This window comes from Didymosphaeria variabile, assembly GCF_027946475.1.
Source record: "Didymosphaeria variabile strain IMI 356815 chromosome Unknown scaffold_3, whole genome shotgun sequence".
NCBI lineage: Eukaryota > Fungi > Ascomycota > Dothideomycetes > Pleosporales > Didymosphaeriaceae > Didymosphaeria > Didymosphaeria variabile.
This window is the reverse complement of record NW_026611622.1, coordinates 1,080,497-1,108,450: the sequence shown is the minus strand read 5'-3', so window position 1 is coordinate 1,108,450 and position 27,954 is coordinate 1,080,497. Positions and strand designations below refer to the sequence as shown.

The 27,954-nt window shown below is 53.0% G+C and overlaps 8 protein-coding genes across 8 annotated transcripts; 6 read left to right on the top strand and 2 right to left on the bottom strand.

The window, feature by feature from the left end:
* Positions 1 to 149: 149 nt before the first annotated feature.
* N0V89_003714 (uncharacterized protein) lies at positions 150 to 5,410 on the bottom strand (the record flags this gene model as incomplete). The annotated part of the gene is made up of 4 exons (XM_056212512.1): positions 150 to 1,921; positions 1,974 to 3,274; positions 3,320 to 5,224; positions 5,289 to 5,410. 4 exons carry the CDS (start codon positions 5,408 to 5,410, stop codon positions 150 to 152), a joined length of 5,100 nt encoding a protein of 1,699 aa, XP_056072820.1.
* Positions 5,411 to 6,349: 939 nt separating this feature from the next.
* On the top strand, positions 6,350 to 10,859 carry N0V89_003713 (uncharacterized protein; the record flags this gene model as incomplete). The annotated part of the gene is made up of 4 exons (XM_056212511.1): positions 6,350 to 6,507; positions 6,683 to 6,996; positions 7,072 to 10,131; positions 10,183 to 10,859. The coding sequence occupies 4 exons, from the start codon at positions 6,350 to 6,352 to the stop codon at positions 10,857 to 10,859; spliced, it is 4,209 nt and encodes a 1,402-aa protein (XP_056072819.1).
* A 1,058-nt stretch (positions 10,860 to 11,917) lies between these two features.
* Positions 11,918 to 13,589, top strand: N0V89_003712 (uncharacterized protein; the record flags this gene model as incomplete). The annotated part of the gene is made up of 2 exons (XM_056212510.1): positions 11,918 to 12,500; positions 12,547 to 13,589. 2 exons carry the CDS (start codon positions 11,918 to 11,920, stop codon positions 13,587 to 13,589), a joined length of 1,626 nt encoding a protein of 541 aa, XP_056072818.1.
* Positions 13,590 to 14,757: 1,168 nt separating this feature from the next.
* ZRT3 (Zinc transporter) lies at positions 14,758 to 16,029 on the top strand (the record flags this gene model as incomplete). Its single annotated transcript, XM_056212509.1, has 1 exon — positions 14,758 to 16,029. The coding sequence occupies one exon, from the start codon at positions 14,758 to 14,760 to the stop codon at positions 16,027 to 16,029; it is 1,272 nt and encodes a 423-aa protein (XP_056072817.1).
* A 432-nt stretch (positions 16,030 to 16,461) lies between these two features.
* Positions 16,462 to 18,130, top strand: N0V89_003710 (uncharacterized protein; the record flags this gene model as incomplete). Its single annotated transcript, XM_056212508.1, has 2 exons — positions 16,462 to 16,634; positions 17,092 to 18,130. 2 exons carry the CDS (start codon positions 16,462 to 16,464, stop codon positions 18,128 to 18,130), a joined length of 1,212 nt encoding a protein of 403 aa, XP_056072816.1.
* Positions 18,131 to 18,728: 598 nt separating this feature from the next.
* N0V89_003709 (uncharacterized protein) lies at positions 18,729 to 22,121 on the top strand (the record flags this gene model as incomplete). Its single annotated transcript, XM_056212507.1, has 5 exons — positions 18,729 to 19,187; positions 20,174 to 20,228; positions 20,282 to 20,625; positions 20,679 to 21,481; positions 21,530 to 22,121. 5 exons carry the CDS (start codon positions 18,729 to 18,731, stop codon positions 22,119 to 22,121), a joined length of 2,253 nt encoding a protein of 750 aa, XP_056072815.1.
* A 362-nt stretch (positions 22,122 to 22,483) lies between these two features.
* On the top strand, positions 22,484 to 24,693 carry ATG20 (Sorting nexin, cytoplasm-to-vacuole targeting pathway/endosomal sorting; the record flags this gene model as incomplete). Its single annotated transcript, XM_056212506.1, has 6 exons — positions 22,484 to 22,577; positions 22,637 to 22,932; positions 22,980 to 23,246; positions 23,306 to 24,361; positions 24,412 to 24,525; positions 24,583 to 24,693. The coding sequence occupies 6 exons, from the start codon at positions 22,484 to 22,486 to the stop codon at positions 24,691 to 24,693; spliced, it is 1,938 nt and encodes a 645-aa protein (XP_056072814.1).
* Positions 24,694 to 25,141: 448 nt separating this feature from the next.
* N0V89_003707 (uncharacterized protein) lies at positions 25,142 to 27,569 on the bottom strand (the record flags this gene model as incomplete). Its single annotated transcript, XM_056212505.1, has 7 exons — positions 25,142 to 25,324; positions 25,411 to 25,761; positions 25,858 to 25,928; positions 25,980 to 26,121; positions 26,171 to 26,532; positions 26,709 to 27,181; positions 27,331 to 27,569. 7 exons carry the CDS (start codon positions 27,567 to 27,569, stop codon positions 25,142 to 25,144), a joined length of 1,821 nt encoding a protein of 606 aa, XP_056072813.1.
* Positions 27,570 to 27,954: the final 385 nt, after the last annotated feature.

Sequence of the window (27,954 nt, the reverse complement as noted above, 5' to 3'; positions counted from 1 at the left end):
GGTGTTGAGAGGAATTCGAACTCTGTCGTTACGGTAACGTGGTTGACGATAGCTAGGAAATGACGATGACATGTGTATACCCAATAAATCGAATGTCGGTTTATGTCGCTAGGTTAAGAGCGCATTATGTGATTTACCCTCTGGAAGCTTCACATTCCGGCTTTTTTCATGAGTCCTCCTTCAGTCGCCCTCACGCGCGTCCCAAGCCCTTTCAAAAATTCCAGAACGCGTTGCTCATCCATGGCCGTTTTCTCCTTCTTCCCCGAAGTCCCCTCCGTCTTCTTATCTCCCTCCTTCTTCGCTCTCTCCAACCCCTTCTCGACCGCCTCAATCCTTGCTCCGGCGCCCCTCACAAGACCCAGAATACTTCGCTCCACCACCTTGTCTGCCTTCCCCACCCAAATCCCATTCACATCTTTCTCCCTCCCAACCCGGGTGAAGCGAACCAACAGCTCGCGAATCGAAGTAGCATTTTCCGCCTCCCATCCGACTGCCACATCCGCCGCACAAAGCACTCTCATCCCCAGCGTAAACACCTCCGTCTTATTCGTCCACCCCAACGCCCCATCGCCCTCCTTCTCACTTAACTCCCCCAGCAATCTTAGTGCCTCCTCGACCCACAACCCAAGCTTGCTCGCGAGGCTGCGAGGCGGAGTGCAAGCGGCAAGCACACGCGACCAAAATAGCGCATCCAGCGTAGGATCGAAGAACAGGTTCTGCTTCTCGGTTGCAAAGAGGGTGGTGTCTTCTTCTCTCTCCCGGGCGAGTGTTTGCGCGAAAGGTTCTCTAAACAAGGGAAATCGGAAATGGGTGGCGGTTAGGCGGCGCAGGGCTTCGCGGCAGAGGGCAGGGGAGGTCGAGAATTGAGTTGTGAGGAAGGAGGCGAGGCGGTGAGATGTTAGTATAGGGACGGAGGGCATAGTAGCTCGTGTAGTGGAATGTGTGTTCAGCAGCGCCGTTGTGGCGATGGCCGCGGCGTCCCGGATCTCGTCGTCATCGTCGTTAAGCATGTCGTAGAGTGTTATTGAGAGGCCGAGGAGGAGCAGACCTGTGGATTTGGACGAAGGGGATATGCGCCAGATGTGGTGGAGGGCGCAGATGGAATTTACGGCGGCGAAGCGAGCGTCGAAGGGGTTGGTGTCGACGATTGTCATGCGCAGGATGCCGATGTAGCGAGCTAACCTGGGCCAGAGGTTCTTTCGCTGGGATGGGTATGTGGCATATGTCCAATCTAGAAAGAAGCCGAGGAGGTGCAGGGCGCTTTGTCCGTTTGACGGCGCGCTGTTGAGGCATTGTTCTTCGAGCTTGTCAAGTGTGAAGAGGGATTCGGGTTCGCGGATGAGGTCGAGAACCTCCTGAGGCATTCCGGGGTTGATTAGGCCATCGGCGAGGACGAGCTGGGCTCTGGAGAGTACTTCAGGGTCAGTGGCGGAGAGTGTGAGGCGGTATATGTCGCGGAGAATGAGGGACAGTTGAAGGATGGGACCTCCAAGTGTCTTGAGTTGGATGATCTCGTGGAGTGCGTCGAGCCCTGCTAGGCACGTATCTGGGTCCTCTGCAACCAAGGATTGGAGGGCGTCTCCAATGCTCTGGAAGTCTCGCGATAGGTAGACGCTAATCTGCTCAGGTCGAACGATAACGCGATCAATGAAGAATACTTCGGCCGCAGATTTCTGGAGCAGAGCGTCCGCACCTTTGCTACTTAGATTGAAAGTCTGGCTGGGACCAACTCCAATGGCGGCCGCGAGTGCTGTCCATACGTTCATTGTGGACTTATTGGTGCCATGTTCGATGATGAACATGCCACAGACGCTCACAAGGTCTAGAAAAGCTCCCTTGACATATGAGCAATTAGTTTGATCGAACCAAGCTGGAGCGCAAAGGCTCAGGCGGAGCATGAATTCCCTCAGGAACTCTTCGCCTAAAACGTGACAGTGTTAGTGATTGGAGATTAGCAGGTAGAGTAGTCATACCTTGTTCACTGCTCTGCAGTCCCTTCATGGCGCAATACTTGATGCAGAGTAACTTTCCATGCTTGGCGTTGCTGGACTCTTCAAGATTGTCCAATAGCCACTTCACGCCCGTCAAAAGCTCGCTTGGTCGGTAAAGCGCGGTGATTGTGCGAGCGGCCATATCCCGCATATGCCAATGCGGGCTTGACAAAAGCTTCGTGACCGACTGTAAGATAACCATTCGATAATCCTCGGGTGGCATTGCCTGCCTCAGGATCTGAAGAGCTGGGAAGACTCCCTCAGCACCGTGTAGATCCATGGGTGAGTTGGTTTCCGGGGTATCAAGCGATTCTTTCAAGGGTCCTTCTGGGTTGAGAAGGTCTTTGATGATGCTGACTAGACTGGGATAATTATCATATGAGAAGCGTGAGGTCCTCGTCATCTCGCGCTCCTTCCAATCCTGAGCCTCGTCGCTACCGAGCAGTCGTTCGATAAGGGCTTTGAATAGCATGAGACCGCAGTTTCGGATTGGCCATATGCTTGAATTAATGGTTCTTGCGGCCAGCTCTAGACCATCCCCAATGTATGCCTCAGAAGATGCGCCAAGCTTCGAGGTCATAAAGAACTCCTTGATGCAGTTCAATGCATGTACTTGAGGCAATCGACTCTCCTCGATGTTGGAACTCTCCGCCTCTTTGGACGCCTCGATGGTAAGATCTCGCATTGCCTGCGAGAAAAGCTTACCGCTTGACTGCGGCTCTGCAGCTATGATACCAGCCATGAGTGCTGGAATTCCGCCAGAGCGTCGGGTGATGGCATGCGCTTGAGCTTGAATAGACGAAAGTGTTTCCTGATACCACTTGTCAGGTAGCGCTTGCAAACACGCATCGTTTACAAGATACGTCCGTCTACAGAACGCTGCAAAGGTCTGCGCTACTGTAGAGAACGCTCCACGGTGACGTAGCTCTATAAGCTGTGTAAAACATAGTCGACCGAGCTCTTCGAAGCGAGCTGAGGCTACCAGATCCCTATCTTGTGTCCCTATGGGAGCTCTCGTTGCGATCACTCTCAGAAGCGTGCTAGCCTCCTTCAAGCCACGCCAAGAGTAACTGAGTATCTCCTTCGTATCAAGACTGACTTCGTCTTCCATGTCTTCAGGAACGTGCCCTTCGGGTGCGTCCGCGGAAAGGATCGTTTGAACTACATTCCATGTCGTATCGCAATCGTCGAGTAGCTGGTTGTGAATTGCCTTCAGCTCGTCGAAGCTACCAGCATCAAGTTTGTCTAGCTCGCTATAGAAATCGTCTTGGTCAACGATGTACCTAGATGGTTAGCTTTATGTAGTCATACTGGAAGATGCGTTGTACCTTATGGCTGCGAAAATTCCATGGACTGGTCGGCCCTCGACCGCCTCTGAGAGATTGTCCCGGGCTGCGACCAGTGTCTTTTGTAATTGTTCGTTAAGATGACGGATGATGCCGATCTTAGTAGCTAAGGGCAGGCTGCCGGGTTGTGGCGTTCCTATGGATGTCGGGGCACAGGTATAGTGCAACGCATAGGCTCTTGCTAGACCATCGGCATGATCGGCACGTCCGGTACGAAGCATAGTATGCTCAGCGCGCTTTATAAAACGCGGCAGCATCGATAACATAACTTTCTTCTCCTCTTCCGGCATTGACTCAAAACAAATATGTAGGATAGCCACAGATGTGTCCCTGACATCTTCGAATGGATCTAACATCATGTCAAGCAATCTTCGGACTAAGTGGATGTTGGCCAGCGGTAGTCCATGAGCCCAATGCAGCTGGCCTTGAGCGCCTTTAGAGAGGAACCGATAGGGAACACGTGGATCAATACCAGACTTCAGTACAACCATAAACGCACGCAATCCCGTTATCCGTCGTTGATAAGCAGCATCTGAGCGAATCTCCCCTTCGAGGAAGCCAAGGTACCAAGTGATGAAATTCAATGACTCTACCAACGAGTCGTTGACCGTGGATTGACGCTGATGGTTGTTGCATTCTTTAGGAAATGGAAGGCGAGCATCGCTTTTCATAGTACCGGTGTTACCCAACTTGGCGAGAGTTGCTGTACTTCCTCGAAGGCGGTTGAACAACCTCTGAATGTAGCTGATAAGCTCCCTTCGAAAGTTGACGTCAGGATCCGTATGTAGATGCAACAGGTTCTTCTTGAGAGATCTGAAGATGCCGCCGGTGATGGTCCGTGTCACATTGGTTGAGTACACGCAGAGGAACAGTCCAGCGAGGCGAACTTCATTTTCCATATGTGAGAGCCACCCGCCAAAGACGTCATCGGGAAGGATCAAAGCATCGTGCTCAAGCTCAATGACATTGCGCACTCGATAGTCAACATCCCTGATAACACCGAGCTCTTTGCCTGTCTGAATGGAAGCGAGAAGAATTCGAAACTCTTCGAATTCTTCCAAGCCATTTCTTTCCGTGGTGTCTGCGCCCAGCTCCAGAGGGACAGGCTCTCTCGATTGTACATGGCGACCAAAGTGTAAATAAGACAAGAAATGAACAAATTCATCGACGTTTGGAAGGAAGCAGTGAGGAAAGACATGTGTCTTGAACTCTTGTATCCGGTCCGGCCATTGATGTAAACAATCTACCACTGGCTTGAACCACATAGAAGTAACAGACTCCTCAACACTCATCGGGTGGTGATGCGATGTTCTGCGCAATTGAGCGAGAAAATTCTTGACCACATGGCCGGCCGATAGCGATGTGTCATGATGCACAATCCAAGACAGGAGCGCGGAAAATAGAGACTGAATGCCCGTTCCATCTACAGATGGCTCTGAGGTGTCGCCAAGAATCATCGCGTGAACGCTCACGAGCCGAGGAATTGTCACAATGTCTTTTTGCAAGAAATGAGCAAGACCTTGCAAGGCTGGCTTGACTTTTACGCGATCCTGTCTTTGGCAGATAATCTCAACGAGATTGGCGACTGCCCATTCTTGAAGTTCGAACGCTCTCTGGCTTTGGTTCCGAAGGAGGATACTCGTGAGTGTCACTAGCACTTGTCTTACGGATTTTCCTTTGGCAGTGTCCGACTTCTCAAGGTAGATGGTGAAAGCTCTTGACCAGATTGAATCGTCCAGAATGGCATCTTGGACGTACTGCAACTCCTGTGCGTGACATCTCTCAAGGACAGAGCAAATGACGTTACTTACGGCTGCGCGATGTGACGTGCCGAGGTCAGATGAAGCTGCCGTCTCCAACAGAGGATCTATTACAGCATGTAAAATCCTGTTTTCCTTGTCAGAGACACTCAGGAAACAAACACGCAAAGCTCACGGACTTCGATTCTTACTTCACGCCAATGTCTGGATTCTGATCCGTAAAATTGGGTACTATGCCTCCTATATCTTTAGACAAACTCCTGAGCGTTTGCTCCGGGATAGGAACCTCCTCGGATAAGGCTGAAGCAGCCATGACGAGCGTCGGCCAACAGCAGGCGGAATCGGACAGTGTCTTTCGCTTTCACAGATGTTCGCGTCCAGAAAAAGAGTGCGGGGCGCTATACCACATTAGGTGATGACTAAAGCTCATGAACCAACATCACCTTCCTTTTGATCCATCACGATTCTGGAACACAACACATTTAGGTTCCCAGAATCATGTTGTTATAGGTGATTTGGAGCTCTTGGTCAGTACATGGTCTTTCAAGAAGCCACGGCAGCCGGATCCTGTACAACTGGGCACCGCAGAAACCTGCAGCTCTCGAGATGTACTTCCCACAAATGCACGAGAAAGACCTGATTCTAGGATTCTAGCAAACCTGCCCCATGACTTCGCTTGAGCGACATCGTGGTCACCTTTTTCAGGCTAGAGCGTTTGACCTCGTAGGGTAAGCGAATAGTGTTTTGATTGCACTCTCAAGACACAGATAAGTCTCCAAGAGCAACCCCAATATTCCTCAGAGCCTCATGACACCGTCGCTTCTGTTTCCTCTTACGATTGCTCAAAGTCTAGAGTCGATAGCAATATCGACCTACGGCTCTGCCAACTTGCACCGCTGTTGTACGCGCCAGTAGCAACGCGCTCACCGTCTACCTATGAAACAAATCATACATACATGGTCTGTCTACCTGCCGAGCGTGCCTGAAATTACATTCGCGGCATCTGCACCAATCGCAAGCAGACACGGACCCTGAAGTGGCCGTTCAAACTGGCTTGATTAACGCCAACCTTGTTGAGCAGAACGAGGACCACCAACATTCACGGCAGCCGCCCAATCGGTGCTCATTTCAGCTACTTGTTGTAACACCAAACTTTTAATACAGTACTCATTCAATCACATACGGTCGGCCTATGTAGCGGTGTAGAGCATGAACACAAACGCCGCAGAAACAACAGCAAATCACAGCCCCAATGGCGCTGGACGGCGGGTGGAACCGTCGCGTACGCGAATTACAACCGGAACCCCACCAGGTACCCCAGGGGGAACTACAGCCTTTCATGAAGCGGCAACACAGCACCGGGATCTGCGTCGTCTGCCATCGCCTGGACAACTTTGGTCGGATAGCGAGGTGAGTGATTCTGTGCTTCGCGATATCTCTCTGGCCTTTACCTCGCTCATCATATATAGGTAAGTGACGAAGGCTCTTCGGAGGAAGAACACGAAGTTTTCCACGGCTTCCCCACCCGAACATCAAGTTCTGCATGCAAACTTGGTCTGGAAGATCCCAACTTTCATTCTGCCAGTCCGCATTCGCCTGACACTGGACGCCTGTTCATCGCACCAGAAAGCGATCATTCGGCTCCCGAAATGGACCAGGTGGCGCAGTTTGTTGGATACTCCGCAAGTGAGTTCGAGGAAGATTCGGATCACGAATTACGACCCTCACGCTCCAAAGCCTACCGCAGTTACAAGCCCTCACCTTCAAACGCCCCCAAATCTACACCCCACGCCCGTTCCATAATCGGGAAGTCCACTGCGGATCGTGTTGCTTCCAAAATAAAGAAGGGGCGGCCTTCGGCATCGAACACCTCTAAGGCTAATCCTAAGAAATCGAAGCGTGAGTGGCCATCCATATATAATTGTTAGCTCAGGACGCATACAACTCATTACTGACACAGCCCATGATTTACAGGTACACCTTTATATCAGTCTTCCTCGTCTGAAGATGACCAGCCAGCTGGTGGTGAAGAGTTTGCAGATGACGAAGAATCGTACAAACCATCATCGCCCCCACCGCAGACATCTTTGCAAGCGCGACAGCAGGCACCACCGCCAGCATCGCGACAAATACCATTGCAAGCACCGTCAGATTTACGACGAGTACCACCGAGGGCCACTCTCCAAGCAACAGGCACAAAGACATTGGGCTCAGGCTTGCGTGCCCGTCTTCAGCAAGCCATAGCCAGGAAGGGCATGTCAGCAAGCAGCCCTCAGGACCAAGGCAACAACATTGCGAAAGATAGGAATCCAATAACTAGAGAACCGGCCAAGGAAACGGGACAAGTCTTCGAGAATACTACAGGACAGTTGGTGGGTGAGGCTAAATTGACGAATGCGACTACTCAGGCGAGCAAGCTCCTTCCAGATGACAGGCCTAGAGCGGCCTCTTCTAGTGCAGGTACGCAGCGAGGCAGTCAAAAGCAGACGCCTCCATCTTTCCTACGCACTCAAACGCAAGTATCTCGTGCTGAGGCTCCGCGGACCACCCTTGTGAACAGGCCTCCTGCGTATGGTCCATTCAATGCGTCTCAACAGAGGCAAACTATGCGTCGAAAGCAGCCTGTATTCGCTCCAGCGCCAGATCAGCCTGATACTTCTAGAACTAATAGCAAAGGCGGAGTACGTGAAGAGAAACCCACAACGTCATCATATCCTCACATTGCGACTTCCCCTGGGAGAAGCCCACCTAGTGACCCAGCTCAGGTATTGTTTACGCCAGCAACGACAGTGCCACCTAGCAAGACTATTACTCCTACAAATGAATTACAGAGCGCTCTACTGGGCCAACCGGCTCCCTTATCAACGACTGGTCGGCCAGCTACGCCTGCGCGAACAATCCAAATGAACTTGGAGGGACACCCAAGAGCGAGGACGAAAACGAGCACGCCGCAAACCAAACCAGCCAACCTCCAGAGTACTACCACGAAGTTTGCGCCTGCAAATAAGCCAACGCAAACGAAAGGAACGGCTACAAAGGCGAGCAACAAGAATTTGAAATCATCAACGCCTTGCGATACGACTGTAACATCAGATCGCCCAACCATACCTGTCGGGGGAGCAAGACCAATTCATCAACATCAAAAGGAGGCAGGAAGTGCCCCGAAGTCGACGCCAAGCAAGTCCAATGCTGCTGACGCAAAGAGAGATTCGGTGAATAAGCCAGCGCAAATCAAAGGTGCCGCCAGCAAGCCGACATCAGCATCACCAATGGACCTACAAGTGCCGGTGCACAAGTCTGCTGCATGGACGCTACAGAATATTCTGACAGAAGTTTCTAGCGGTGATGCCACAGTGGAACCAGTAATTGGGAAAGGTATTGAGGCCACGAAGGTTCCTTCAACCGACAACGCTGTTATCCCTCCCAGAGTCATGCAGAAGCCTCCGACCAGCATTTCCACTCCAAGTCTATCAAAGCATGGACCGGATACGGCTCAATCGAACAATGCTTCGAAAGCGGCATCTCGCGGTACTGTTTCGACTCCCGCACCTATGCCTCTTACCAAAGCGAGATTCAGGACTGATGATGCGGTTGCTCGACCCCAATCAGGAACGGGTGTTGGCAGCGATGACAAGTCAGAAAGCACAGTGGGTCATCCTACGAAGAACCGTTCTCACGAGCCGGTGCAAGTCTCTTTGCAACCTTCTACGATACAGTCCAGTCAACTTTCCACTGGTCAACCTCGAACGACTTCGCCAGATTCGTTCAAAGCGCCCAGACCGGCTGGATCAAAAGGCCCCTACTCTCAGTTCAAAGCTGCAGCCATTCCGCCGGCCAAGCCGCCAACTCATGCACAAGCTCAAATACTAGTTCCTTTGCAGACCAAAGCCACTGCTAGTAATCAGCCACAAGTTTCTCAACAAGCACCGTCCAGAACGCCCTCATCAACTGCACCAAGAGCACCTTCAGCGACATGCGCGGAACCACCAGCCTCCATCGAGAAGCCCGTAAATCACGCTTTTGACGCCACCACGGCAGCGACGAAACAATTTACCAGAACGCATGTCAGAGTGCCGAGTGGTCCAACCGAAGATGGATTCGATATCTACATACCACCAGCTCCCGGAGCGCGCAAAGCTGCAACGATGTCAACCCCGAACACTAAAGTGAATGTAGCTGCTATGCCAGCTACCCCAAGCCATCTAAGCGGAGAAGTCTCAACTATTGAAAAGCTTCCTGCAGTCAGTACTTTACCTTCTCTCGACGATGGTAAGCGGAGTCCCCTGAGCGCACCCACGACGGCCTCAACGACTGAGACTGAAGTCTCGACCAGCGCCTCGGTTCTTAGACAGGACCGTCCCACCGCTGCACCTCAAGCTGGCGTTGCTGGAAGATCCGCACGTACAGCAGCCCCGTCGGGCAAGGATGTCGTACCAGTTCCTGTCATACCAGCTCCTGTCATTAGTCAAGAACCTAATCAAAAAGACAAGCCCATTGTTGCACCGCTGGTTGCCAAGCCGCGTCAAGCTACTTCGACCACAATCGCAAAGCTCAATGAGGTGAGTCATGTCAGGCATTGTCTGCAAAGGTCTGCTACCGAGGAGACATCGACTTTGCAGGCTATTCCGCACGCATGCACCTATATCGCACCACAGCGTGTTGATGAACGAACGGATGCACTCGCAAAGCTACCTGAGATAGTCTTGCGAGACCGTCCGAAGGTTGACCCGCCGAAAGAGCCGTACTTCGAGTACAGGGTCAAACAAAAGATTTGGCCAGAGTCAGGAACTGAGCAAGATGCTGCCACAATGATGGTGGGCTTCTCCTCTACAGTTCTCGAAACAGCGAACATGCAAGCAGAAGAACTCTTTACACAAGCGAAGCAACAGTATCTATCCTCTTTTCCAATTCAACACCAGCAGTCGTCGAGCGGACACACCGAAAAGGGCTGCTTGGAACTAGTGGGCACGCTGGCTTCGATAGGATGGCCTGTGAAGCAATTCCATCTGAAAACTCGGGTCGAGCGAGGAGAAGGTAAGTACTTGCTGTTTCTCAACGCGTTCACAAGCTTACAGGCGTCGCCAGTGCCATCAGATGTGGCCGCTTTCCATCCGCCACCCAAGTTCACGCCCTTTCTGAGCAAGACATTGTACATGTTGCGTCTGTACAAGCTGACCGAGGTACCCATTGAGGAGCTCGATGAGACAGACAAGGATGAGGGCGAGATCGAGGATGAGGAGGTGAAGGGCGATGATGAAGCATCTGTCTCCGTAGGTGGCGAATCCTCTTCTGACGATTCAGATGAAGACGCATCCGAAACAGACTTGGATCCCGACGAGGGCAAGCACAACAAGAAGCGCCAGGCCAAGGAGGCGCTGAAGGGTAGTCCTCCTCCAAAGCGGCGCAAGACTAAGTCAACATCGCATAAGTCCATCCCGCTACACCGCCAGACTAAGCTAGCAACTCCAAAGCGCATCATTCGTCAACCTGACCAGATACCATGTCCTGAGGTTTACACATCGGTTGACTGGGCCAACAGCGCTGCGTGCAACTTGCAAAATGAGATCATCAATGCGAAGACGCCATTAAGCCAAGCAGGGCGAGAGAGTAATGCTGCACGGCTTAGGCAAAAGCTGATGGCACTTGGTGACAAGGATGGCGAGGAACGCTACTGGCACAATGAGTTCGTCATAGGATTGGGAGGAGATAAGATGGAGATCATTGTGGAGCCGATTTGTGTTTGCGGACCCAGGAATGTGTAGGGACATGATGGAACGGCGTAGAGTGCGTTGTTTACACTTGAAAGTGGACACACGAAGAGAAACAGTCGTTCCATGGTTCTTCTCCCTGGAGCAACAGACTTTGAGTTCGGTCCGCGGTGCTTCAGTGGAGCATCTGGAGGGTCCGGCGAATTCGGCAAATTGGGGGTCCAATTTTCCCCACGGGCTGAGAGGGTCCATCGGCTATTCCCCTTTATGTACATAATCGAGCAGGAGCTCTCAATATCCCACATGAAACATCAGCTTACTTGCATTTCCTCTGTGAAGCAAAGTCAACAACAAAATCTTGACGTATGAGAATTAACGTCCTGAAGTAAGCGCATCATTAGCTGAAGGCTGCGCGTGGCTGAGCGACGGCCGCGTAGTCATCCGATGCTCCGTTCTCCACTTCACGACCCTTTTCGCAAGCACACAAAGACGCAAAATGGTAGCTTCAGGGCGCGCCAGTTAGGGTCATTGAAAGGGCAAGACTCTAGCCCTGGAGAGCACCGATTTCGCAAGCGTAACCACTTGCACCTTAGGCTAACGGAACACGCACACGAGCACTTTGTGTGGGTTCCACGAGCTATTGAAAGAGAGGATCTACAGCGAGATGTAAGCTTCCTTCAAGGCAGCGGCATCCTGCGGACCGCCCAATCACGGAAACGGGCGCGTCGAGACCCCGAGGGTAAGTGGACGCGGGTACCTGATACGAGATGAAAAGCGTCGCAAAGTATGGCCCGGATCGGACGCAGGGGCGGAGCAGTTGCTGCACAGGCCTGGCAAAACGCCGGCAGCGGCTTAGCCTGGTTTCGTAGGGGCGGTGCTGTCCCACGCCGTTGTCCCACCCTTGTCGTCAATCGTCCGCCTTGTCGCGTCGAACAATTACACGTGTGTCGCAGCCGCTGCCACTTCTTTTGAGCTGTTCCCTCGCTGTGTCCTGTGACCGCTACACCACCAACTGACTACCCCGCTTGTACTCGCCTGTCTCTCGTTAACACACGCCAGCGCTGCCCCCCGCATGGAGAGTCGCTGTCCGCACATCGCCCTCAACCCCCTAAATGTCATCTCGACCTCGTCCCTCCGCTCACAACTATGAGCTGCTGCCGCGGGCCTCTGCCGACCTCGAAGACCTGACCACCCTCAGGCGCCGCGACTCCAACACTTCGAATTCATCGACCAAGTCGTGGCTCGGTCGCCTGGGTCACAGCATTCCAGGCGTGAACAAGCTTACAGACCCAGCTGTATGCGCCCACTATATCACCCCGCGCCGCAGGAAACGCTCCGTCCTGCGCCTGATCTACTACACTGTCTTCTCTGTCCCCTACCTCTGCCTCTTCCTCGTCCTCTTCGTGGGCATCTTCTTCCCATCATACACACATCGACCAGCCCATTACAATGAGCTCCGTAAGCGTGCGCTCGCCAGCGATTCGCCCGGTCGCGCAAACATACACGACCAGAAGGTCTTCATTGCGGCAGCTATCTATGAGGAGGACGGAGCGCTGACATCGGGAGCGTGGGGCAAGTCGGTGCTTGAACTGGTGCATCTATTGGGCCCACAGAACGTTTACTTGAGTATCTTTGAAAACGACGCGGATGATGTTACAAAGGAGTCGCTGCGTGCCATGGAGAAGAAGACGCAAAGTGAGTTTCATTTATCCTCGACGGTTTGTCTTTGCTAACAACCTAGGCAACTCTACTATCGTCTACGAAGACTTCGACCTAAGCTCGTTGCCGCGCATTATCCTGCCCAACGGCGACTCCCGCATCAAGCGTATGACATTCCTCGCCGAGGTCCGCAATCGCGCTCTTGCGCCTCTCGAGACCTCAGAGGTAGCGTTTGACAAGATCCTCTACCTCAACGACGTCAACTTTGACCCCATCGATGCCGCCCAACTCCTCTTCTCCACCAACGTCGATGCCAACGGACTGCCAAACTACGGTGCAGCTTGCGCCGTGGACTTCATCAACGCCTTCAAGTTCTACGATCGATTTGCGACGCGAGACCTAGACGGTGCCGATATGGGGGTTCCATTCTTCCCATGGTTCACCAACGAGGGCGAAGCAACAAGCAGGAAAGACACCATTGCGGGCAGTGATGCGGTCCGAGTGAGGAGCTGCTGGGGAGGCATGACTGCATTCGATGCAAAATGGTTCCAGGACCAGACTCGCTTCACGAGCAGCGCACCCAAGACAACATCTGAATCGGAAACCTCGCCGAACCCTACAACATCTCCTCTCCGTTTCCGTTATGAGGAAGATACCTTCTGGGAGTCATCAGAGTGCTGCCTCATCCATGCCGATCTCCAGTATCGACGTTCCGGGACTGGCTTCCCGCAGGATTCAGGAATCTACATGAACCCTTACATCCGCGTGGCGTACGACACCAAGACGCTTTCTTGGCTTTCTCTCACACGTCGTCCGGAGAGGCTATACTCCATCATACAGGACATCCTGAACCACGTTGCGGGCTTCCCGCTCTACAACCCCAGGCGACATGAGGAACCGGGCCAGGTCGTCACCGATACTGTTTGGGAATATGACGATCCCGTCAAAGCATACCTACCCAATGCTTCTGAGGCTGACCTCAAAGGCCAATATCGTCAGGTCGAGCGCACAGCACAACCGGGCGGCTACTGCGGCGGCAGAAATCTTCTCGTCATCAACGAGACCCCCGAGCAGGGCGAGGGCAAATGGGGCAAGATCGAACCCCCTTCGCCCTCCCGACCATAAATTCTCACGAAAAGCGGCTTTAATGGTGTGATTTCCTTCGCTTCTTGTACCACTGTACCACACAACATTCGACTTTAACTAGCTACCGACATCCTCCTAGAGGCTCTCGGTATTGCCTTATTTCCTTGTGTCAATCACATCTGCATAGCGACGGCGTATTTACCAAATGGGCGAGGCTTTTCCTCCGGAGTGCAAAGCATGTATTATATTAGACTTACGGCGGTCTAGCGATAGCGGGCGGTATACTTCACCGAGGGCTCGGAATATCATCATGATGTCGAACAGTGCGAGTAATCGATTCGATGACTATATGTTTGCTTGGACTGCTTGCTTTGTGTGATGCTTTCGGTGATTGCGTCGGACATGACATTTGTGGGAGTCCATTGGTAATCGTCACACGGCTACGTCAGCTAGTAGCGAGTCCACACCTCCATGAAGTGCTTTCGACTGTGTGACCATTGCACGTGGTACCCAGTAGCTTACAACTTGAATATGCAAGTTCTCGTTAGGCTTGTTCGTGACTGCACTCCAATTGTGAGGCGTGTGATGACTGGCCAATAGCGATGTCAGAAAGGCCATGACAAAACGATCGCCCGCGCTAGGCCGCCTACGATTCTAGCACCTTGATGTCCAGCCTTTGAATGGCTTTCGCCGATGCCTACCTCTATCTCTACATCTTTCTCCGATGTTCATATCGCGCGCATAGCTTAGCCGCTTCTGTATTCGTCCTCTATATCCCCGGCTATCGTCTACTGCAACTTTTCGACTTTTTTGTGCGGGCTTGGCGCGGACGTCATATTGAAATATGGGGCTAGACAACGATGCCCGGGGGTGGATCATGGCTGCGGTGAGCGGCATAGGTAGGAGGTTACTTGCATATGTTAGGGATTTCCGCTAACGGTACTGCAGCATGCACGGTTGGAGGTAGGCTTGTTCTTGTGGAAAGAGGAAGTGAATTGCTCTAACGCCACCAGCGTCGATAATATGTGTCGACCTTGTCATCCGCCAGTTCCCTGGGCAAAAGAATTTCAAAATAGAAGAAAGCAATTCGTTCTTGTCGACAGGCTTGAGCCTTTCATTTGGCGTCATGGTGCATCCTACTTTCTGTTCGTATTGAGAAACTCATCAGCTAACGGCTTTGCTTCAGATCTTTTCTTCGCTATATAGCATGTTACCGTCTGCTAAAAATTATTTAACAAAGGGCGGACTAAACCCAAAGATTGCGACGCTGGCCCTTATTGGAAGCTTTCTGGTGGGAGCAATCGGTATTGCGGTGGTATCGCAAATTTTGCACCAATATATTCCACATTCCGTTGTGGACTGTGATCACGAGCACGGTGATGAAGAGGAGGGTAAGGACGATGACGAGCATGTAGGGCACGATCATTCACGTCCGAGCAGTAGGCCTATGCAAGAGCAGTGGAACAGCTCCCTCGAGCACTCGCATTCTTCCTATGGTGGCACGGACCAAGCCCACCACCCGGGATTCCCGGTCAGGAGACCTTCTTTGCATACACAAATATCTACGAAGGTCACGCAGCTCGTAAAAGGTTCGAAACAGTTCTGCGATGAGGATGGGAAGTGCTTTGGTTACTCTGATCCGTGTGGGAATGAGTGCTTTAGGAACATCCAACACGATCGGGTGCCGCGACTACTACACTCCACATCGAACAAGAGCCTAACAAGGCCGGCCGGCTCAAGAACACAGACACTTCCCGCCGAACGCCAGCCTCTTCTTCCAAGCATCGCCAACCTCCCAGACGTCGATGAAAACAGCCCCCTCACACCCACCGTCTCCGGCCCCGCCACCATGGAGAACTCCCAAGTCAGCCTCTCCTCTATTCACGGGAACGGCAATGGTGCCGCCCACTCACTTCATAAAAACCCCAGCCAGACGTCCCTCCGCTCCCATGCCTCAGGCACTTCTCACGCACACCACCACCACGTCCCGACCAATGCCTTCCTCTCCATCGGCCTCCAGACCAGCATCGCCATCGCCCTCCACAAAATCCCCGAGGGGTTTATTACGTATGCGACCAACCACGCCAACCCCCGCCTCGGCGTCTCCATCTTCCTCGCCCTTTTCATCCACAACATCACCGAGGGCTTCGCTATGGCGCTTCCACTCTATCTCGCCATCAACTCCCGCTGGAAAGCCATGTTCTGGTCTGCCCTGTTGGGTGGTGTGTCCCAGCCGTTGGGAGCCGGCGTCGCCGCGCTGTGGTTCAAGCTCGCGAACAAGAGTGCTGGTGAAGGTGAGGGCGAGCCGGGCGATTTGATGTACGGAATTATGTTTGCGGTGACCTCGGGGATCATGGCGATGGTGAGTCTACAGTTGCTAGGGGAGAGTCTGGAGTTGACGCATAGTCGGCGGCTGTGCTTTGTGAGTGCGTTTGTGGGCATGGGTATCTTGGGGTTGAGTTCGGCGCTTACGGCGTAGGGTTTCAACAGCATATGCGGTTACGGGTGGTATTGCATGGTCGGAGTATGGATGGGGAGATTTTGATATAGCATAGTTGCTTCTGGTGTTTGCAGTTTCGCTTTGGCGTCGTATATTGTATGTAATGAAGTAAGTGAAAGACGTTGCGCCTTCGGCAACGAGCGCTCTACCAGCCTCACACGTCTCACCCGAATTCACGTCACGACAATGCAAATTTCCTGCCCGTTCCGCTCACAACATCTCTCAATCGGACCCACGATTCGCGACCAAACAATACTTACTGCCGGTGCCTCCCACAGCACCCGCCACCGCGTCGCTCAAGTTTAAGCTCAAGCCCAATCTATTTCCATCCACTTCAACCTTCACTTGCCACTCGACGGATACCAACTCCGCCCAGTCCATCACTCCCTTCCCTAACCCCCGGGAACCAAGATGCGCGACCTCAAATACAACGAGGCTATTATCCTGACGCTCTTCATGATCGCCCTCTTCGTCATCGGGTTCATCTGGTATCTGCACCGCAACTGCGTGCAAGTCGTCGAGGCCGAGGCCGTGCATATAGAGCTACAGCAAAGAGCGAGGGAGTTTGCAGAACAGGGTGGGAAGTAAGATCACGAAGGATGTGCAGTTTGAGGGAGAAGAGAGCTGAGAAGCGGCCGTCTAGGTGTGACAGTGGACGAGGGATTGGCTTGCTTGCATGTTTGGAGGTTGGTGTGACCACGATGTTGGGTCGACAAGGAGGAAAACTGGACGGGTTGCGGCTTGCGTTGCAAGATCGTCAGGTTGAGTGGGCCAAGTGGTGCAGGAAGTTTGCTCTGACAGTGGCGAGGTCGCTCGAGTCGCACAAGTGGGCTGTTTTGTTTGCCCCAAGTCGACTCGACAAACATGTCCTTCCCACGGCTGTGCATTATTGAAATGAAGGGCACCTAGTTTGACTCTACCTTATGCATTCCTTGCCTTCTTCTTGGAGATAAATCGTGTTGGATCCCACCTGCGCTTATTTTCTTTGCCTCGTTCTGTTTTTCCAATCAGTGACAAGGTCAATTGCACTTGCCCTAACAGCAACATGAGCACTGCAACCCTGGCAACTACCATAGCCTTTGGCGGTTTGTTCGGCGCCGCTCTTATCTGGGCCGCGGTGTTCTACTTATATCAATACATTCGTGGCGAATGCTGCAAAATCAAAGACTACTTCACCGGCTTCGTCTGGACTGTACAGACACAGGAAGACTACAGGAACGAGCGAGCCGAGGCGTCAGTAAGTCATAGGACGCCAGATACATGGGTGGTGGAGAAAGAGATGAGGACAGGAGAGGAGGCTGTGCGAGAGAAGGAGAGATACTTACTTCCTCCTTCTGCCATGCGTCAGGCAAATCGTGACATAGAGCGCGAGGACAGGAGAGGGGAGAGACCTAGGAAGAGATCTCAGGAGTCGGAGGGCAGTGATGAGGAGCACATAGGAAGAAGCCCCATGCCGAAGACATACATGCTTCCAAGATCGAGGCGGCACGCATTCGACGAGGAGCGTGGATCGGGGCGTTCAGACGGTATTATGCTCCAGCCGTATGCACCTACGTACGTTCCGGCCTTTATACCGATTCCGCAGTCGTACATACCTCAGTACGTACCCCTGAGTATACCTCGTCCGGTGCTATCTCTGGATGCCGACATGGGAGGCTCGGGTGCGGGCCCGCACGTGGAATATCAATCGTCATGTCCGCAAAACTACCCAGAAGAGGAGAGTTCCACAACCCTAGCTGTGGAAGACGAGTTTGTTGAACGGTACGAGTCGTCTGAACGTCAGTCCCCAGCACCAAGAGGACCGGAGCACGTAGACGAAATCGTGATCTGCGATGAGTTACCAGCGTGGGTTCGCAAAGACCTAGAGGGAAAAGAGAAAGCAAAGAGAAAGGCGAGGGAGAGAGCGAAGGCGAAAGTCGAGGACAGTGCCTCCTCAAGCTCACCCTCGAGCTCAGCAGAAGAGGAAGTACCTAGGGGCCCGATACCAAATGCCACCCAGCGACCTCCTTTCCACTTCCCACAGACGCCGTGGAGAATGGATCCAGCGCATATTCCGACGAGCTACCCGAGGCAGTTGTGAGTGCGCTTAGGCTTCGCTGACACCCCCACATGCGCTGATGTGTACCAGGATGCCTGATTTCGAGCCGCTCTATGATGACGAATTCGGATACGTACCGCAAGTGAGCGAACGCAAGTTGCAACGTGACCGTGCAAGGCGGAGGTCAGGGCTCGCACCTAGTAATGCATCTCCATGCTCTATTTGATGATGTAGGATAGCCTTGCTTATCCTATGCGTTGATGCTTTGCACTTTGCTGACCAGAGGCGTGTACAGGTGATGGAAGAAGGTATACTCCGCATAGAGAGAGCGCACGCAGAGCTTATCTGCAGGACTCATGGGGCCCTGGAGTGATGGAGTATCCAGAAGAGCTTGCGTACGGGCGCGGGATGTCGACGAGAGAGATGCGTGCAAGGCGTGACAGACGTGAGAGGCGGGAGAGGCGCGCGTATCCTAGACCGCCAATGGAGAGAGCGAGCGTGATAAATCGGTATGTTCTCCCGAAACCTTTGCCAAGTCACTTACTAAGTCAACTGAATACTCAGGTCATCACGGCATATCAACCGCCGCCGGAGCGATGTGACACAGCCCTGCCCTCGTCCACCATTTAGTGGGCATAACATGTCATACGGCCATGAAAGCATGGTACCACCGGCAGAAATTGAGGAACCTACAGAAGCCCCACAAGCTGACCAGGAAGAGGTAACACCAGCCAACAACATCGAGGTCGAAGAAATAGTTCAACACCCAGCCGACGATGAGGTAGTTCAAGTCCAGGAGGATCCGACTGAAAGACAGCCGATTCTCCTCGGTATGTCGCCTTCCATGTCCCACCAGCATGAAGCACGTGCAGGTACTCTGCAAGAAGCGTTGCAGCCGGTTCTGGAAGAGGAACGAGAGGTACATGTTTCTTTGGAGGATCGAGTAGCAGAAACAACGGCGACTCCAGACAGGCAAGAGGAAGAGGTGATAACGAATGATGTCATCGAGGAACCAGCGGAGGAAGTCGTGCGGCGGAGAGCAGCACCGACACCAGTCGAAGACGCGGCAGGGGAGCATGACGCTTCGCCCTCGACTTTTGTATTTAGCCTACACGTGAGTAGCGTCGAGCGGAGGGATCGTAGACAGGTTGGGGAAGATGTTTCTCCGACTGGTGAGAGGGAGCGAGAGGGGGATATGGGGTCGGATATTGTATCCAGTTTTGTTTGGGATCGGGAAGGGTAATAAAGACGGGATGTTTGATAATCTGAGGATCCCGTCTTGCGCCTTACTGGGCATTGGGAGCTGCTTTTAGGGGAGGTATCGATCGTAGCATATATTGCCTCTCAAGAACTCTTTTCCGTTCGCCCCAATGTTGACTATCCAGGACTTACTTAGTTCGTCGTGTAGAACCGTCCTGGTAGGGGTGTTCTCGCCTACTCAGATAATCTCTGGTGTCTCGAGTGCATGAGTGAATCATGTGCGCCACAGGTGGTTGCGCCGCACGCCCCGTATTCGCCAGGTGGGGTCAGCCCTGAGCACCACAGCGCAGATCAAATCCGACCGATGGTGAAAGGTCGAGCCGCGTGTCCAAGGATGGGTTGGCTGACCGCAGCACCTCGTGGTGGTGCTAGCTGCTTCATGGAGCTGCGGGGCATGCAAGCACCTAGCTTGAGGTATCTCGTACCGGGCGCGGTCCCGTTCCCGCGGCTTTAGAATCTCACGCCAAAGCCCGCGCCTCTATATTACACCTTTGGCTGCCCGATACTTTGCCATGCCCGCAGTATTGATTGCTGGGATACAGCATCTAGCCTCTGCGCTTGAATTCCTTTATACTAGGTATAGGTGATCGACTGTGACACACTGTACTTCGGTTCTTGAAAAGAAACCCAATTCTGTAGCACCTGAACGTACGATTCTAAGCCCTGCATCTGCATTCACCGCTCCAGCTCGTTCCCAAGTTGCCTTGAGACAAGGCTCTTTTCGCACGAGAGAGCCGATCTCCGCTGTCTCCAGATTCCCCTCACTACGCTTCGGATACATTCTGGACCCTTATTCAAGTGCTCTGCGACATCACAATGGCACAGATTTATGAGACCCTCCCAGATGGGATTCAAGAAGTGGACGTCATTATTGCTGGAGGTAAGTTTACATGCTTGTCAATCCATTATACACGACTGACTGGATGCTCGCAGGCGGAACGGCTGGCTGTGTTGTTGCCGGAAGGCTCGCAGAAGCCGACCCAGACCTGTCCATCTTGGTTATTGAACAGGGCCCTAATAATCTTGAGGTGCCTACCATCGTGCACCCAGCCTTGTGTCTGAGCGCCCTTATGCCAACAAGCAATGCCACTCTCTTCTATCAAGGAGAAAAGGAGAGTCAGCTTGGTGATAGAGAGCTGGTCGTTCCGTCCGGGGGTACTCTTGGCGGGGGCTCGTCGATAAATCTTATGATGTATTCAAGAGCTCAACGTTCCGACTTCAATGCATGGAAGGTACCCGGCTGGTCAACCGAAGATATGATACCCTACTTGAAAAAGGTACGTCAGGGAAAGGGTCATTGCGACGAATAAAGTTAATTTGGTTTTACCAGCTCGAAACGTATCACGGCCCAGGTCCAAAAGCTGTCCATGGCTTCGAAGGCCCCATCAACATCTCTGGCGGGACGTACCGTGCAAATAGGTCAGAGTCGGATTGGATTCAAGCTGCGAACAAAGTGGGATACCCTGAGCTTGAAGACTTAGCATCCCTTGATGCGAACAACGGTGTTCAACGCGCTTTGCGCTATATCGGGACTGACGGCACGCGGCAAGATACAGCCTATCGATATATTCATCCTAAGATCCAAAGTGGGAGATATCCGAATCTGCACGTCGTTGTGAATTCACAAGTAAAGCGGGTTATCTTCGATGACAAAAGAGCTTCTGGGGTTGAATACAGGCCTAATCCAAAAGTCCATCCTGACGGGACCCCTCGTACTATTCGAGCTAAAAAGTTGGTTGTTGTGTCCAGCGGGGCGCTGGGAACCCCATCTGTGCTCGAAAGATCTGGTCTAGGGGACCCGGAGATTCTCAAGAAGACGGGAGTCGACGTAGTCGCAGATCTCCCTGGCGTTGGAGAAAATTACCAAGACCACCATCTCATGGTCTACCCATATCTATCGGCCTTAGACGAACATGAAACTCTAGATGCCCTTCTTGGCGGCCGATTAGATGTTGGCCAATTGATTCAGGAGAATGCCACGATTCTTGGCTGGAACGCGATGGACACTACGTGGAAGATTCGACCAACCGAAACAGAGGTTGTAGCCTTAGGACCGGATTTCCAAGCGCTGTGGGAAAGTGATTACAAGAATGACCAAAATAAGCCGCTTGTGCTAGGCTCTCTGGTTAATGCGTGAGTCAATGTTCGCCGTAAGAGAGATAATACGACTAACCGAATCAGGTTCCCAGGCGATCCCTCCCTCGTTCCTGCCGGTCAATACTTTGCCATGTCTTTATTCACTGGATACCCTCTCTCGCGCGGCTCCATCCATATCAGCGGGCCCGAGACTAGTGACAAGCCTAACTTCACTACCGGCTTCTTCTCAGATGCCAGCTGTGTGGATATTAAGAAACATGTATGGGCTTACAAGAAGCAGCGCGAGATCTTCCGCCGCATGGAGACATACCGCGGTGAACTCGCGATGTTGCACCCGCCATTTTCGTCCAAGTCTAGCGCCGCTCTAGTTCAGTTGGGTGATAAACCACCCACGAATGTAACAGACATTGTGTACACACCGGAGGATGACAAGGTGATCGAAGACTACGTGCGGCGGCACGTAGAGACCACATGGCACTCAATGGGTACTTGCAAGATGGGGCCGCGTGAGGAAAAGGGCGTTGTGGACTCGAAGTTGAGCGTCTACGGTGTTGAAGGGCTTAAGGTTGCTGATTTAAGCATTCCACCACGCAACGTCGCTGCGAATACGATGAACACGGCGGTGGCTATTGCGGAGAAGGCGGCAGATATCATTATAAAAGAGTTGGGCCTGTAATCTAAGCCTATAGGCGTAATCTAGCCAGTATGCCACGACATTCGACTGCGGCAACACCTGCTCTTCATTATTGGCGGCTCGATGCGACGATCAGGACTTCTCGTCCCTAACGCGTTGGTAGGGGTCTTCTCGCCCATTTGGATAGTTTGTAGTGTCTCGAGTGATGCATGTGAGCCAAAGGTGGTTGGTGGTGATGGTTTGCTGGTCCGTGCACCACATGACATGACGTTGAGGCCGTCCCGCAAGTGCCTGGAGCTTCGCTGCAGTGCGAACCAAACACTCGACAGCCCTTCCTCAGCCTTCGCCTGTTCGTACCCACACACCATCGCTCTCGTTCTACCTGCAGCACAGCAATCGGCGCCATGTGGGACGACGAGGATAACAATCCGTATGGCTCCTTCGCCCGCCACGACTCCAATTCCAATGAAGTGCCTGGCCTGTCTTCGCCCGGAGCTTGTAAGCCTTGCGCAATGTGTGCCTGTGTATTTGAGATACTTATACTAACACTTTCGCAGTACCGTATCGCCCCGCGACACCGCCCTCGGAAGCATCCTCCCCCGCTCATGATTCGCCCGAGTACGTTCCCGGACGAGGTCTTACCGAAATAAACTACGATGACAACGAGAATGAAGACGAGGATGAGGACGGGGCCGAGTCTGGTGGAGAGCCCATAGTGCCCAAAAAAGGCGGTTATGACAGCCGCGCGGAGCAATGGTTGTACGAGAATCCCGACTCGCCCATCTTGATCACGTATGCTGGGAAGAACGTGGAAGGCGGCGGGAACTGGATCACATACACAATCGCGACTGGGGTACGACAGGCTCTACGCGCAATGGAAGAAAGCTAAGCACATTATAGGGCATGGAGGTACGGCGCAGATACTCTGAGTTTGCTTCTCTGCGCGCAACGCTGGTCAACCTGCATCCCACTCTCATCATACCACCAATACCCGAGAAGCACACAATGGCAGACTACGCTGCGAAGCCGACCAGGGCAAAAGAGGATGCAGGAATAATTGAGCTGAGGAAGCGCATGCTGGCTGTCTTCCTCAATCGTTGTAGGAGGATGAAGGAGGTCCTTGAGGATGGCGTGTTCTGGAGATTCCTCGATCCTCACACGAGCTGGGTAATACCTCCCCTAACAATCTATCCCGCCAAGAATACTTCATTGATGCGGTCGAACAGAACGAAGTGCTCCATGCGCCGCCGGTCTCGAACATTCCCAAGCAGATCCTCAAGGCACCCCCGCTCGATACCGCAAACCCCTCACAAGCCCATAGCTACCTTCCCGTCCCATCATCCTCCGCGAAGCTCAGATCCGGCGGCACAACGTCGTCATCCGGAACGCCCACCGCCCCCCCGAACCATGCCGCACAGCCCTCTACAGCCGCACATACAACACCAGGCCCGCAGATCTTCGGTCGATTCCCTCCAGAGTCCAAAAACCTCACTGAAGAGGACCTAGACCCGTATTTTGTAAATTTTGAAACCTCATCGAAAGAGCTGGAGAACCTACTACAGGGCAGCATGGAGAAGGTCAACAGACGCACATTGTTGCATCTATCAGCTCTGGGAGAAGATTTGGCCGAGCTGGGCGCCCGCTTCAATGCCTTCTCCCTGTCAGAGCAATCACAATCGCTAGCTGGTGCGATAGAGAAGACAGGCCAAGCGGTGGATTCCACATACATAGCAACCGCGGAGCTCTCTTCTTCCTTAAGCGCCAGCTTCGCCGAGCCCATGCGCGAGAGCGCACAGTTCGCGGGCGTCGTCCGCAGCGTACTACGCTACCGCGTTCTAAAGCGAATACAAGAAGAAATGACAAAAGACGAACTCCAAAGGAAACGCTCCCTGCTCGAATCCCTCGAACACAGCGAAGCCGAAGCCAAGCGATTAGAACAACATCTCAGCGGCACCGGTGCCTACCCACAGCCCGTCCGCGGCCGCACTACCTCGAACAGCTCACAGCGCAGCAGCGGCCACGATAGACGGCCTGAGGAAGACACCGCATCGATTGATTCGGATTTCCCGCCTACACATGGCGAGGTCCCGTCGAGCTCGCAAGGGAGCCCTGAAGCCAGCACGACATCACCAACAAGTCCGCATAAGAAGAGCCCGAGTGGGAACTTTGTAACGAATAAGCTGTTTGGGCCGATCACGCATGCGTTTAGGGGAATGGCGGATGTGGATCCCGAGAGGACGAGGAGGGATCAGATTGGGAAGACGAGGGAGAGCTTGCATCAGGTCCGTACCTCTGTTATCTTTTGTTGACATATGATGCTGACGTTTCACAGCTCGAACAAGCAGTAGTCGTGGCCGAGAAGGACACCAAGGACGCGAGCTCCGGCGTGCTGAAAGACCTGCGGCGCTTCCAAGCAGAGAAGGAGAACGATTTGCGACGGTACATGGTAAGCTCCCCTGTTTCCGCGATTTCTTCGCCTCGATGTTAATCATCCCTTGTTCAGATTGAATTCGCGCAATGTCACATCGACTGGGCGAAACGCAACCAGGCCGCGTGGGAAGAAGCAAAAAGCGAAGTCAACAACATCCAGCCGCACGTAGCCGTGGACGAGTAGGAGTCATCGGGGTGATAACGAGCATTGCATAGGCTTGGATGATGTTAGAGGAAATGAGATTATTATTAATGAGCGACGAGCGGCAGGTGCTAGAAGTGAACAGCCCTGTCAGACTGTGTTGCGGCTGCATCTATTAGACAGGATAAGAGGTAATGCTTCATCGAACGCAAATCGTGAACCCAATCTTTGAGACCGGTGTAGATGATGTTGCTCAGATCATGTTGGTATTCATTCGCTTATGCCCATGACTGCCTTAAACATGGACCCGTCAGGTACTTGCTATCAAGACGCCCAATGCGGCATAGACCAGGTCGGAAGGGTTAATGAGCGGTCATCTCATACTCCCAACTCCTGCCTCAATCACAAGGTTTCTTAACCCGAAAATCATTGCTAGCACCGTCTCAGACTGCAGCCGATCAAGCGCGACCTGTCCGAATGCGCCGCGAACCTAGGAGGACCCGCTAGGCTTCACCTTCTCGACCTCGTCCTTGATGTGGATACCCTGAGCAATCTCGCACGGATCAGGAGCGTAGATGATGGTGCAATGCTCCCATTCTTGGTCCTCCATAAGCTCGCGCTTGAACTGGAGGGCCGCGTAGAACTTCGCGAAGCGGAATTCGATGTAGGATCGCTGTGTAACTAAAGGTTAGTAAGGTTTTCTTAAGAAGGGCATTCCTAGTAGAATTATTCCACCAAGTAGGACTGGGGTAAACTTACGCCTCTAGCAGTCTTTCCGCGCTTGATGGTGTCGACCTCGCGCTTGGGTTGGCCGCCTTTGGCGCGAGTGGCAAGCTTCATGAGCATCACATCGCCCCAATCCTCATCCGCATCATAGGCTCGAACGCAGCGTGTGGCGTCCCCCTCGGTGCAGGCAGCGAGCACATCGTTGACGGAGTTAGGGCCTTCCGCTTTCTCCACGAAGACGACAGTCTTTGTGCCGGGAATAGTGATGCCATTCTCAGTAACGTCGAAGTACTTCTGGCACGCTTCGGCGGTGAAGAACTTGACGATAGCTTTACCGGAGCCGGATTTGGGAAGTTGAAGTGACTCAATCCTACCACCCCAGACCTATGACCGCCACGTGTTAGCAGCTTGATTCTGACTGTACTGCCGTCGCTACGACGTGATACTACCTGGTTGCGTGAGGAAGGAAATTGCACTGACCAATGCTTGTAGTCTGTTGAAGCTGATGTTCTCAGGCAAGCCTGTGAGTAGGCAAGTGCGGCACTTTGGTGCTAAACCAAGATTAGTAGTGGCCTGGTGATATACAAATCATACAATCTTACCATTCTCCCGCTTCTCGCGAGCCGGCCATGAGGTCATACCCTCCAGAGGGTCCTTCGATGTGGCAGCTGGAGCTAGTGTGGAAGATTCGCTATCTTCATCTTCGGGAAGGACACTCTCGACTGCCTTGCTCAAACCAACGACCTGGCCAACCACGTTAGCAAAGGACTAAACGTACTGGGACGATGCATACGTGATCTAGGTTCTCGATTGAGATGAAGCCTTGCTCTGCCAACATAGTACATAGGTGAAGGAAGTTCCCGTCGCCCTTGACTAAGATGTCTGCGATCTGGTCTTTGGTAACAGACTTATGACTCTTGTTGATCCCGTCGAGAAATGTAAAGATGGCATCCACGTATCTTCCCTTGAGCACCTCTACAACATCCGGCTCCAAGATTGCAGAAGGGGCATAAGGGCGACCGAGCTTGGTGGTCGCATTCTTGACCGTTTCAGCAGTTGGGCCTACATCCGATGGAAGCGAAGTGAGATATTCCGCGGCTTTTAGCAGGTACTCGCGCTCGATGTCCTGAAGAGACAATTGCTCAAGATCGGTACCTGTTCTCAGTCAGCTCAACCCCGGCGCACAGGTCGAATGGAAAACAACGGCAACCCAATACGAGAAGAACAGTTTGCGCACTGTGTGTTGCCCCAGCAATGATAATACAAAGGCCACCAGTACTCAAATTGACGTCCTGCAGCTGTAGCGAGTAGAGCGGCGCTGATCAACTTACCTATTGCTTTCTTAACCGTGCGCTCTTCAGACTTCATCTCAGGAGTGCTCTCGTCAGGGTTGGACTCAGCGGGAGCGGGTGACATCTCGTCTTCGACCGGCTCTTCTTTGATAGCTACCAGCCCTCCCTTCGGCAGAGGCATCTCCACCTGAACGCCCGGTGGAAAGGACATGCTAGCGTTCGTGCTGTCGGTCTCTGTGTTGGCCGTACTCGCTGCTGAAGGCGCGGCAGGCTGTTGCACCTGAACGCCAGGTGGAAAGGATTTGCTGGCATTCGTGCTATCAGCTTTGTAGTTGGCTATAGAAGCAGACTCCTCGTTCTCTTTGGCCAGGGTGGGGGTCGAAAGCATAGATGGAGAATTCAGTCGTGCCCACAGTTCCTCGAGTGCTGCCTCCTCTTTCGAGATGGACGAGATGGACTCAGCCAGGCTGGGTGCGGATGGCGCGTTGGCGGTCGATGCCGCCATTGCATGTCTGTGAAATGAAAGTCAGTCCTCGTACAAAGCATACGATGCTATAGTGCTCGATCAGGAGCTTCCATCTTTATCTGCACTGCCTATCGTAGAGTAGCACAGACTGGGAGAGCTGTCACCCGGATCTAGCACTATTGAAAAAGTACATACCCGTCTTCAACCTTCGGCGACGCTACGACCGGAGGCGCAGGACCGCCGGCGCTGCTGGGAGTCCCAGGCACAGGTCCAGCAGGGCGCGCAACTCTGACCGCGGCTTTCTTCAGGCTAATGCCTCCAATAGGTGCGGGTGCTTGCGTAGGGAAGTTGCTACCGCTTCGTGCGTCCTGAGAGCCATACGGTGGGCGCGGCGGGCCTCGTGGAGGGGCGCCATGGAGAGACTTGCGATTCATCTCGGGAAGTGGAAGAGTTACTGCTGGTCAGCCTTGACAGTGCAATGGCAAAGAAGGTCAAGGACAGGGCGTACCTTGTCTTGGAGGAGCAGATTGAGATCGCTTACGCGCTGTTTGTTGCACGGCGAGAGGTAAATTGTCGGCGTGGGGCCGATTGTTGTTGTGGTGAGCGGCTGCTGTTTGTTAGGGAAGGCGCGCGTGAGGTGAGAGACGAGCATGCTCACCAGATTGATTTGGCCGCGTCACCGGAAAATTCTTGATGCCTTCTGTGATATCCTTTAGTGTGCTTTGAAAGCCAGCCTCAGCAAGCCTCTCATTAGTTGTGCGAGGCTGCGCTGCAGGATTGTCAGTAGGTGCTACCATGAGCGCGAATAAGGGTGGCGTT